This window comes from Eschscholzia californica, unplaced genomic scaffold (genome assembly GCF_041429995.1).
Source record: "Eschscholzia californica isolate CP2 unplaced genomic scaffold, dmEscCali1.0.p SCAF_1, whole genome shotgun sequence".
In the NCBI taxonomy this organism is placed as follows: Eukaryota; Viridiplantae; Streptophyta; class Magnoliopsida; order Ranunculales; family Papaveraceae; genus Eschscholzia; species Eschscholzia californica.
The window spans coordinates 86,671,872-86,683,684 of NW_028238198.1; the positions used below are offsets into that span (position 1 = coordinate 86,671,872).

The 11,813-nt window shown below is 36.4% G+C and overlaps 2 protein-coding genes across 2 annotated transcripts; one reads left to right on the plus strand and one right to left on the minus strand.

Moving 5' to 3' along the window:
- The first annotated feature begins 121 nt into the window (after positions 1-121).
- On the plus strand, positions 122-4,313 carry LOC147570629 (SH3 domain-containing protein). The gene is made up of 10 exons (XM_086657183.1): positions 122-737; positions 1,354-1,476; positions 1,568-1,637; positions 1,737-1,888; positions 2,173-2,274; positions 2,711-2,911; positions 3,017-3,079; positions 3,214-3,363; positions 3,454-3,528; positions 3,938-4,313. Exons 1-10 carry the CDS (start codon positions 678-680, stop codon positions 4,052-4,054), a joined length of 1,113 nt encoding a protein of 370 aa, XP_086513309.1. The 5' UTR covers positions 122-677; the 3' UTR covers positions 4,055-4,313.
- A 332-nt stretch (positions 4,314-4,645) lies between these two features.
- LOC147570630 (squalene synthase 2-like) lies at positions 4,646-11,456 on the minus strand. The gene is made up of 13 exons (XM_086657182.1): positions 11,262-11,456; positions 10,252-10,294; positions 9,922-10,011; positions 8,982-9,057; positions 8,124-8,193; positions 7,723-7,866; positions 7,503-7,607; positions 7,259-7,405; positions 6,916-6,991; positions 6,104-6,192; positions 5,305-5,396; positions 5,162-5,207; positions 4,646-5,079 (listed from the first exon to the last, which is right to left on the minus strand). The coding sequence occupies exons 1-13, from the start codon at positions 11,454-11,456 to the stop codon at positions 5,020-5,022; spliced, it is 1,233 nt and encodes a 410-aa protein (XP_086513308.1). The 3' UTR covers positions 4,646-5,019.
- Positions 11,457-11,813: the final 357 nt, after the last annotated feature.

An 11,813-nucleotide genomic window follows, 5' to 3' on the forward strand; every position in this document is an offset into this window, starting at 1 on the left:
CATCGTAGTAATCACCGAGCTTGAACTGTAAATCTTGGGTATCTCAAAATCTAGGAAAAACCACCTCCATTAGCCAAGTCTCCAATAATCTACAAGGCCCAGGAAGAAGATCGTTGTCTTTGTCATCCACTGAATTTTTCCATCACAAATTCGATAATTGATGGATTTCTATAGGGTGAGTTTTCATTATCTAAGCCCAACCATGAACGGCAATGAACACAGTCCACGTTCTAAGGCGAAGTCAAGTTGTTGGAAAAGGTTATCGGCATCCTTCATAAGGTGGTTTTTTTTTTTTACTAACAAAAGCCTGGGTAACCAGAGCTAGAGTCATTTCATTTGAACGCCGCTTCCTTAAACAGCGTAGGGCAAGCGGCCTAAAAGACACCGTATATCCCAAATATTGTAATTGTAGTTATAGTATAACATATGAAGGTCGCTCTCCCAAACGATTTAGGACGAGAATAGTTAAGACCATTATTATTTGGGAGGTGTATGTGAGGTGTATGTAGAAAGTTAGTGAGTACCTCTTCCTTTCACTGTTTAACATTTGAAACTCTCTCTCTCTATACATTCTTTCTCTCTCTCTCTCTCTCTAGAAACAGACGTTGGAAAATCATTTCTTTACGAATCCAAAATTCAAAACCCTAATCTTTCATCTTTGAGTCAGCAAATCGTGAATGGAAGCCATTAGAAAGCAAGCCACAAGGCTAAGAGAACAAGTTGCCAAACAACAACAGGTTAAACTCTCTTTACCCTCTTCTTCTTCTCTTCTCTCTCTATTGTTAACCCTAGTTTCATTTCGTTATCGAAACAAACCCTAAATTAAGATCTGAAATTGTTGATCTGGAATCTTCCTCTTCCTGATCCCATTGAGGTATACATAGTTTAAATCATACCCGTTATAAATACATTCTCATATTCATCAATTGAATCTCACCTTCAAAACCCTAATATTATCTTAATTTGATTCCCATTGTTACTGACAGATCAAAAATTCGATTGCTGTTTCATTTTTTGCTTGAAAATTTGGATTTGGGTACCCTTTTGTCCCTTCTTGAATAAATGACAAATCTTTACATCTTTAGTTGTCAGCTAATCCATGATTGAGGGAATTTGGAGCTATCCAGCATTGGTTTTGTTCCTTTTTAGGGCTTTCTATAACACATATTTGCTTGTGTACTTTGATCATTTGATGTGATTTGATGAAACTTTTTGAGAACTCTTTCTCATCTCCATTGCTTTTGCTTCTCTTTAGTACAAATTCAATTTATGCTGTCTCTAGTAAAGGTATTGAATACTTAGTTTTCTCATTGCTGAATGATATGCTTATTTTTCACTGCGAGTTCGTCTCAGGCTGTTCTTAAGCAATTTGGTGGTGGGGGATATGGGGGTTCAGATAGTGTTGTTTCTGATGATCCAGAAGTTCGGCAGCATCAAAAGCTCGAAAAGCTTTATATATCAACCCGTGCGGGAAAGGTTGTCTTTTCTCATCAAATAGTTTCAGCTCAAGTTAATCTTTTTGGCGGGTATTGAACTTTAGTTTTAACTCTTTTTATTGTTCTTTCAGCACTTTCAAAGGGATATAGTTCGTGGTGTAGAAGGCTATATCGTTACAGGATCCAAACAAGTAGAGATAGGCAAGTTACCAAATAGTTGAATTTATTCATTGGCATTTTCAACTTTTGTTGTTTCAAAATTAACCGTCACTATGTGCGAAAACCACAAATTTACAATAGGTTCAAAGTTGTCCGAAGATAGCAGGAAATATGGTGTTGAGAATACCTGTACCAGTGGCAATACATTGTCAAAAGCTGCACTAAATTATGGAAGAGCTCGTTCTCAAATGGAAAAAGAGCGTGGGAATCTACTGAAAGCCCTTGGAACACAGGTGAATGATAAATTAATTGGAATTTTTGTTCTAACTACTTCCACTCTTATTAGGTAAAAGGAGCAATTGTTGGGTATATCTATTGCCTTCTCTTCTTTCTATTATTTTGGACCTCTTTCTTTCTACTTTACATTTCGTAAATTTCTGTAGTTCACGAGTTGTTTTCCGACTACAGTGGCCTTAATCATTTTTCTACCCACGTCTTTTCAATTTTCTATTACTCATGCTATTTGCATATCTCAATAGTTCCACTAACTTTTGATCTGTATACTATTAATATCTAGGTAGCTGAACCACTAAGAGCAATGGTGATGGGAGCTCCACTGGAAGATGCTCGACATCTTGCTCAACGATATGATAGAATGCGACAAGAAGCTGAAGCTCAGGTAATACGCGTATGAGGTTATCTTTATTCGCGGGTTGTTTAATTTTAATTTTACTACTGTTCTCTAGTCTTTTAGAGTTTAGTCATTCTAAATTTCTATGCTGGTTACGAAATTTCTTTCTACTTCGCTATTTGCAGTTAATTTAAAAAAAATGGAAAAGAAAAATAAATTCTTTTTCAAATTGTAGATCTACCTTACATTACTTTCGTGTTATTCGGGTTACGTGACATGGTGGAGCTCGTGTCAGTTGCTATGTGGATTTATGATCTTGATGTATTAGTTGTTTAATTGAGTGATGTAATTCATCTCCATTTTCTTATTTATCTCTCTACGATGATTTTGTGTGAATTGGATAAAACTATATAACATGATGGTCATCAACTCTAATTTGCTCTCTTTAAATATGCTTTGTAAAACTTCTTTTTGATCAAAGTAGGCTATCGAGGTCTCCAAGCGACAAGCAAAAGTGAGGGAATCCATGGGGCATCCTGATAATACTGTAAAACTCGAGGCTGCTGAAACCAAACTTCAAGAGCTGAAGTCAAATGTTGCAACATTAGGGAAGGAAGCTGCTGCAGCGATGGCTGCCGTGGAAGCTCAACAACAAAGGTTAACACTACAGAGACTTATCTCAATGGTAATGCTTTCTCTTCTACTTTTTTTTGGTTAGGTATAATAAGTTAGTTCTCATGACCTTGAGATTTAGAATTGAATAAGTTTGCTATTTTTCTTCGCACTGAAGGTCGAATCCGAGCGTGCATATCATCAAAGAGTACTGCAAATACTTGATCAGCTTGAAGGCGAGGTATAGGCTAAGGCCACTAACATGTTATTTTCGATAACCGATTATCTTCCAGTTTTTGTTTGGTTTGCAGTAATTCACTTGTTTTCAACTTTGACAAACCAATTATTTATGTACAAAATTTTCCCAATTGGTAGATGGTATCAGAGCGTCAAAGAATTGAAGCTTCGCCTAGCCCAGTCATGGACCAATCTATGCCACCACCTCCATCATATGAAGAAGTCAGTAGCGTTTCTCCTTCTTCATATGATGGTGTAACTGACGGCATGGGATACTTTTTAGGAGAGGTATTTTTTCTTCTTCCAGTTTTATGAAGTAGGTGTTATTATTAAAATATATTATTTTACACGATATTTCTTACCTAATGTTTTCCGCAGGTCACACACTCGTATCAAGCTGAATCTGATGTGGAACTGAGCTTGTCTGTTGGTGACTATGTTGTTATCCGAAAGGTTTTCCGTTCTTCCATTTATTTCTATTCACATATGACATATATATCATTCAACTGCACTTTTCTTTTCAACTCTGGAAAAAGGGAATCTAATCCGAACTTCAGTCTCATAGAGATCCATGTGCTAATCTTGGAAATTGCCGAACATTGAACTTTTTCCGAGAAATTGTTTGGACTGCATTCAGATAACACACATATATATATACACACATATATATATCCATTGCTTTATTACTACATAGACAGGTAAATCAATGGCCTCCAAAACCCTTCAAAAATGAAGTACAATTTCAATCGACAACCAATATTGCGAGGCACCATTTTATTCATTCAATACTGCTAGAACTATCCTGACTTATATTGAAAAAAATGAAATCTGTCCTTAAATATATCGTATTTGCTTTTGACAGGTGACAAACAGTGGTTGGGCAGAAGGAGAATGCAAAGGAAAGGCGGGTTGGTTTCCTTTTGGCTTCATTGAAAGACGAGATCGTGTTCTTGCAACCAAGATAGCGGAAATGTCCTGAAAACTGTTTACAAGGGTTTTCACGATCGGTTGGGGATTTCAGATTGGATTGCCCTTCATTTTGTATGTCAAGATTCTGCTCGAAAATTGAATCTACTATGTTCTTGTGAGAGAAGAAAAACTTTTTTTTTTTGAGTACACTGTACTTTCTAAGTTCTCATTCCATGCACATTGTTTTAAACAATGCTAATTACAAAGTCGAACCTATATATACAGATGCATATTTGTTTATTGATAGTAAAGGGTTACTCGGTTCTCTCTTTTGTATTTGTTGTTTGATTGAATCGATCAGTGCAAAATATACTGTTATATATCGCACAGAAACGGGCTAAAGGAGAAAATACTAGAGCTTTCAACATTTCCTTATATTTCCCAAATGGTGCAAAGTTTGAAAATGGAATGTAAAAGAATCGTCACACTTTTGTCGATACTTTTCCACTTTTTCTGCTCGATCAGTTCATGTAGTTCTGGAGTAGTTTAGGTATTTCATTCTTCATACCGTTACTAACGAAGGTACTTCATTATTCATACCGTTACGACATAATGATATTTCAGATAAAAGATAATGCACCGAGTGAAGGGTTTCGAATGATTTACCAAATAATGATAATAAATTAATATTAAGAGATAAAATATAGTTCTACAGAAAGAAAAAAAGACAACATTTGGTTGATACGGGCGAAAAGATCCAAACAATGAAGAGAAGTCTTTTCGAATAAAAGAAATGAACACTGCTCTTTTGGCATTTTGAACTTAATTAGACATCCGAGAGCCACACAAACTATAAATTTCAGATCAGAACGAGTCACCAACTCACACCAGTACCAGCAAATATAGAACTGTCAAACATAACTTGGGTGACTTTTCATCGACCTGGAGCAGATTGCGTTCGCCACATCAGCAGCACCGACTATTCAAAGAATGAACAACCAAATAGAGATGCTAGTGATTGCCGGAAATAAATGGTCACTGCTTGGTAGAGAAAAGTGCGATAATGATTGCAAGCACAAGGAAGAGCAAAAAGATCTGCACCGAAAGTACAACAATGTCAAGTATATGATTCATGAAAGGCATCTGGGATAAGAAAAACCGAAGCAGTATTATTTACCAGAGTTGAAGTATATCTTGAGTTGTTGTCCACTATGTATGATTTTCTAGACGGGAAAGAAAAGAAGATGAAAGAAAATTATTAGCATATAATCTAAAACATAGTTCGTCGAGTATCTGAGTAAACATCCAACAATGACAAACCTTTGATTTAGCAGACCAGATTCTCGACAGACTTTTTGTACTGCTTCTACACGAGTAAGCGTGTTTGTAGCGTTTGGATCGTTCTTATCGATCTGCAATCAATTACATGTTGCTCTTAGGATACTTCGAGGGATATCGAAATAATTTATGTGATATAGTTATGAATAATGTGACTATTGACTACCAGTTTGATTAAAACAAAGTATTAATAGCTTACATTGGATTTGATTGCTCAACAGAGAATATCATGGAAACATACTTTCTCCACAATAATGCGTTAGATACATGGGTGGAGGCGTGGAGCTACATGGAGACTAACCCTGGCTGCAGCCAGGGTTAGTTTTTGATTATTTACATTAGAAAGTAGTGGTTTTCGATGAAACAGGCAGGGTTTGTTTTTGGATATCTATATTAGAAGGCAGTATTTTTCAAAGAAAGTAGATTGGCTCAGTCGGTGCTGGCTTTGCGTGTGTGTCCTAGGTCATGAGTTCGAATCCGCCCATACCCATTGTTTTGTTTCATTTTTTTTCCTTTCTTTCCCGCTTTGTTTTAAGGCTAGCCAGGCCTAGCTTTGGATCCTGGCTCCGCCCTTGGTTAGATAGCCGATACCGATGGAGCTAAACCTATACAACTCTCCGGAATCCGAAATGGAGAATGACGGAACTAAGGGTACTTTTTCCCCAACTGTTAAGGATATAGTTACGATATATCCATGGAAATTTTGCATGCAGTTATACACATGTTGATTGAATTTTAAAAGGCTAGCTACCTACTCTGTGGAAACTGAGAAACCCCATACCTTGGCCTTCAGCATATGAGAAAAATCATAAAAAGCGCCATAGACGTCAGCCATGGTGTTTGCGCGGTCCATCACTTTAGCTGTAAGACCTAGAAAATCGAAAACAAGGACAGAAACTAACAGTACTTAGCACAAGATCATAATACTCCTTTGAGTTAATTCTGATGTGTACTACTATTTAAAGCATAAAACAACGAGCAAATTTCTTAACTCAAGATAACTGGTTTGAAAGTATTTCGGAAAACCCCTCAACCATATCCAAGATTTATTAATTATGTTATTATCTAAGGAATCCAACTAGTCCGTCTGGACAATGGACAGTACTCCATTTGTATTGCTATTAGTCTGTTACGAAGTTCATTCGTCTACAGAAAACGCACTTAGTTCAACAATTTGAAAAGGATAACTCATTAACAAAAAATGGTATAGCTAATAAAAACATAAATAACACCAGTTCCAATATAATGAGGTCCATCAAATAATTTGAACTTAGGTAGTGTTTGGTTTTTCCGAGTATGAATTCAACGCAGTCAGATTTCAGACTGATTGTTTATGTTTGACTCATTTGAATAGCTTATTCCGCTTGATTACAGGTTCATTGATTCAGATGAGTCAGACTCAAACAACGAGAAGAAAAGAAAAAATACAAACGCCACGTCGCCACCTTAACTCCCATTAACTTATTAACATTGATGAGATATTTCTGAATCTGGCTTACGGGAGAAGGTCCTGTCTTGTTCACAAATAAGGACCTGTGGATAACTCTAAATACGTAACTTGCTTCAATATGCAAGAGGAGAGAGATTTCTTACCACGCCTCATTTTCACTACTCCTCTAAAGACTTCAATGTTATTGTAGCATAAAGCCAGGGTTCCTATTGCCATGATCTGGTACAAGTAGCAGTATATCAGCAACCATCCAAGAAAAAACATCCCACTTATTTTTCCAAAAATTTACATATATGAGATGGTGCGAATTTGTAAGACATGTGATGGTTGTTCACCGAGGTTCAAAACTTTTGACTGATATTGACCATACTCGTATTAACACCGACATGGTATGAGATAGATATTATCAATTACGGCGAAATGAAACATTATGCAACCACTTAACAAACGAAACGGCAACCAGTTAAATTGTGGAAGAATTCATACCTGAGGAATAGCACAAAATCGGAATACTGAGGGGTCCCTCAAAGCAGACATGTACTTCAAGCCATCTTCCACATGTAGTAATGCATTAGTGATCATATCATTCAAGCACTGAACCGCTTTACTAGAGTTCTCTTCATATTTCAAGTCCTAGAGTACAAGGATGTAACACAAACCAATGAGTCAGACTTAAAGTAGTGGCATAAATACAGAAAACTTCGAGAAAGAACATATACAATAGATGCACCTCAAGTTTGTCAACATATTTACTCCATATTTCACGAGGCCAGAACATGCGTGATTTTGGTATCTCATTTATATCCTCCAGATAGTCTCGAATAATATTTGTTTTCTGCAATTTGGAAAATATGGACAGATAGTGTAGGAGAATTAGAACTGCTAGTACAGAATATGGAAGAATGGTAACAACAATAAGTCACTACTCGCTATGCATATAAAGAGGTCACCTGAAGAAATAAACCCATAGAATTTGAAAGATAATCTGAAGCCAAGTCCTCCAAATTAGAAGCATGAAAAAGTTTCGACAACCCCAACCCAACAAGCCCGGCAACATAGTGACAGTACTCATCGTACTCGTCGACTGTTTCTACCTGCAAAACCAGATATGGGAATAAAACGACACACTTGAGATGTAACATCGACCTACATTCACTCTACGTGCATTACAAGTTAACTGTGGAGCAACAAGGGATAGTTCATAACAAAGGATGATTTGGAAAAAGAATTACATGGTTTTAGGAACTCTAATCTGGTTTTAAGTAGATTTATGGTATTAGTTATACACCTATTTTGGTTTATAAAAGTAGTTTGTCAAATTAAACATAAGAGCTCCTCATTCATTACACACCTCCTTCAATATAAATTTTGCCATTCCAGCACCCATTCTTTTGGTTATATCTTCAATTGCCTCTTGATAACTGAAATAATTGGGAAACTATTAAGATATGTATAATAAGTACTGAGAGAGTGAAATGGTCTCAGATGGACTAGAAGTTAATGCATGATATCTTATTTGTAATTAAACATGGTAGGAGAGAGTCAACTGGTATCAAAGTTACACTAAGTGGAACAAGGAACCACAGGTGGTATTCCACATGATGTTGGTCAAACACGGTTTTCATACATTAACGTAAAATTTCTTTCTGAGATTCCGATTTAACCTTTTGCACCCCTCCAAAGCCAAATACTAGCCGTAACCCCTAAGCCATTTGGAGGGTACACTGGACAAGTTTAATATGCAAAAGGAAACAGATGCTATCTTCTCAAAGTCTGATTCTGGTACTTAATCCACAAACAAATCAATTCTTTACATTCATTCTTGCTGTCAGAGTCTTCATTCGCTTTTATGTTCCAATAATGAGAATGCAAGTAAATCCCTTTAGTGAGCCCATTTTGCTTTCAGATTTTAATTGATTATGCCTAAGATAAATAATAAAGAAGAAGCATGAAATGCAAATTGCATTAATACAAGCACTCGGAGAAATGCTTAGAGACTTGAAGTTAACAGTCTAAAAGATTACGAACTCGTCGACCTTAACTTTATCATTTAGACAAGGATAGAGCAAAGTCCAATAATAGAATCACATAGTCGGCAATCAGGTTTGAACTCCCTTTAAGATCGGATAGACGTATCATAAAGCATCCATGATAAACAATTGTAATATCTTTCAATCAATTATCCCAGAATAGGTGTTGGAATAAGTACCCTTTCCCAAGCTCTAAAAATGCAGTTGAAACATGATGAAACTCATCCATGAGAACTTTGTAGTGATTCGTACCACCTTTAAAAGGAAAAAAAGATAAAGTGAAATCAAAAAGTATGTCGACTTCACCTCAATACATGAACTATAGTAATTGCTTCTCCAAATAAGCTTCAGATCAAAGAATTTGAATTATACTGAAACATCAACATTTGAGCAGGATTACTTTGTAGCTAACATTACAAACCCCTCACCTGAGCTATTCTGTGACAGATCAAGCACCACAGTTGGACAGACTTATTTTTAATTTGAGTAGACATGCACATATGTCCTAAGCCGGGTTAGAAGTTTAATAAACAATAGGATGACTCGTGAAATCTCTAACTATTAACCTGGAGTTAAATATGTGTATTATATTATATAAATACAATATGTTGTGGAATCCTCAGAAAAGTGGTTGAAGAAATTGTATAGACTCAAACTCAAGTTTCTTTACGAACATAAAACATGGTTTAAAGCACAACGTTTGAGCACTAAACTAACATTGGTAGACTTTTCCTACCTTCCTTGGGCAACTATAACAAACTAACTTTTAAGTGGGAAACCACAGGTTGACCCTTTAACACGCTGATGCAGCCCCTGGGTAGTGGTCTCGCAATAGCGATCCAGAAGCTGTAGAATCTCTACCGTGTAAGATGCGTAGAATCAAATAATTTTGGATTAAAATGGATTTTTCTTTATTTGATCAGTCCAAGATGAACGTCATGTGCATAAAACCCATTACTCTTGATATTTCAAGAAAATAATAAGCTAAGTAGTATCCAGACAATTTGGATTTTTTAAGGGGAGGAGTGATATTCAAATAAGAGCAATTTCTGGTTCATAAGGTTAGAGTTCAGACTTCAGAGTAATGAATACATAGAGTAAGATTTTCGGAATGCTTACATGGGAAGTGCCAATCACGATTGTATATGTGACCGTGGAAAGCTTCTAGAATAGGGACCTTAACATCAGAAGGTATGCTGGTGTCATCCTCTGTTACAATGCAAGAAGTTAGATGAATGATAAAGAGAATTGACGTAATTAAGAAATAATGTTCTCATGCTTTTAATCCTTGTTGATGAGGGTCGACACAACAACCATTTGAGAACATAAAATAGAACATGACTAAGTGATTTCCAAATAAGCTACAACTTAGAAAGACAAAATGTATGAAAAAAAGGCATTTATGTGGATAGGTATATGCAAATATTAGGCAAAAAGATGGGAACTAACCAACGGTATCAAGTGCTCTGAGAACCAAATAAAAAATGCACACCTGCGAAAAGAGAAGAACAAAAAAATGGCATGGGTAAGTAAAGTATCTTCATCAAAAGGTAATTCCAGAAAAACTGCTACAGAAACAAGAAAAATTACGATATCAGTCAAATGGCATCTGGATATATCCTTATAACATTTCACATTTTAGTATCCTTTGAGGACATCAACGAGCAAGAGTTTTACTGTTATGTTTGTATTTCACAACCACATCGAAGTGAGCATCTAAAGTTACTTACCAGGATAAGCACGGAAATGTGCAGCGGTTAAACCTCTTCCCTATACCTATAACCCCAAGGAAGGCGAATTGTTGATTTTGGGACATTTGGGTACCTGTGAATCACAGTGGTTATATGGGATGATGAACCAACTGAAGCAATCCGAAGTCAACCACTTCGATTCGTTGAAGTTGTATGTTTCAACATGACTCGTACTTGATTGATCACGACAATTGGAGTTCGCATTTCCAATTGAAACCGTGAGAATGGTAAACATATTCAAAGGGAAGTCTCATTACCAACTATATCATAATGGCCCTATCTCTCTTCACTTATTCCTCCTAATTGGTTCATTCTGAATTGGATGTCCACAAACTTAACATAAACTAGTAATCCTTGCTTACCCTTTATCAAACAAGTAAATTATTCAAAAACAAGATCTACCCCAATTTGCAAATTAGATCACAAATCTCGATTTAGCTATCAAAACGAAATCCAACAATCAACACACACACACACACACACACACACACACACACACACACACACACACACACACACACACATATATATATATAAGAATCTGCCTATCTAAGTGAAATCATCTATTTGAAATCGAATTTTAGCAACAACCCATTAAAACTAAGGGTAATTAACAAACAAATCAATGTCCGAATTTGATCTATATGATTCTAAAAAGAGAGAGAGAGAGAGAGAGAGAGTGTGTGTGAGTGTTTGTGTGTTACTTACAGCGTTACGAAGCTCAGGGCCAAGTTGTTGAATAACGAGGGCAAAACTCCGGGAAACTTTACGAAGCATAGAATAACAGAAAGCCCAGTGAGGTTGAGATGGGATCTGTTTCTCGGCATTTCTATCAGCCATCTTCAATTTCAAAAGTGGATAGAATTCATCTGGGTGTTTCAGTATTGCTCCCAAACTCCCCATTTTTTAATTTCTCTTCCCTTTTCTTTTCTCTTCAAACAGATCTCAGGAGAAGAATTATTTCCTTCGAGAGAGAAAATAAGCTTACAGATAGAGAGAGAGAGAGAGAGAGAGAGAATGGGGAGAGTGAAGATTTGAAGTTTGATGGGGGAAGGATAATTAAGTATTTTTCTTTTTGGGTGGAAGGAGGATAATTAAGTATTAGGTGGTGGTGGTGATTACAAAAAAAAGTCCTCCCTCCATTTTGTCCCCCTCAGCTCTCCTCGATTGGGTTTGGATGTGAGCAAATGAAGAAAGGATATCTTCAAGTAGAACGTCGCCACATCAGTTGGAAGACTGGGGGAGGAAGCAGACGGAGAT

Excerpts from the sequence above, each read along its gene's own strand:
- LOC147570629 (XM_086657183.1), top strand. The coding sequence starts at position 678 with ATGGAAGCCATTAGAAAGCAAGCCACAAGGCTAAGAGAACAAGTTGCC. Across the intron at positions 1,889-2,172 it reads TGAAAGCCCTTGGAACACAG|GTAGCTGAACCACTAAGAGC; the intron begins GTGAATGATAAA and ends ATTAATATCTAG. Across the intron at positions 3,364-3,453 it reads TGGGATACTTTTTAGGAGAG|GTCACACACTCGTATCAAGC; the intron begins GTATTTTTTCTT and ends TGTTTTCCGCAG.
- LOC147570630 (XM_086657182.1), bottom strand. The coding sequence starts at position 11,456 with ATGGGGAGTTTGGGAGCAATACTGAAACACCCAGATGAATTCTATCCA. Across the intron at positions 10,295-11,261 it reads GCCCTGAGCTTCGTAACGCT|GTGTGCATTTTTTATTTGGT; the intron begins GTAAGTAACACA and ends CTCTTTTCGCAG. Across the intron at positions 7,608-7,722 it reads CTATGGGTTTATTTCTTCAG|AAAACAAATATTATTCGAGA; the intron begins GTGACCTCTTTA and ends TCCAAATTGCAG.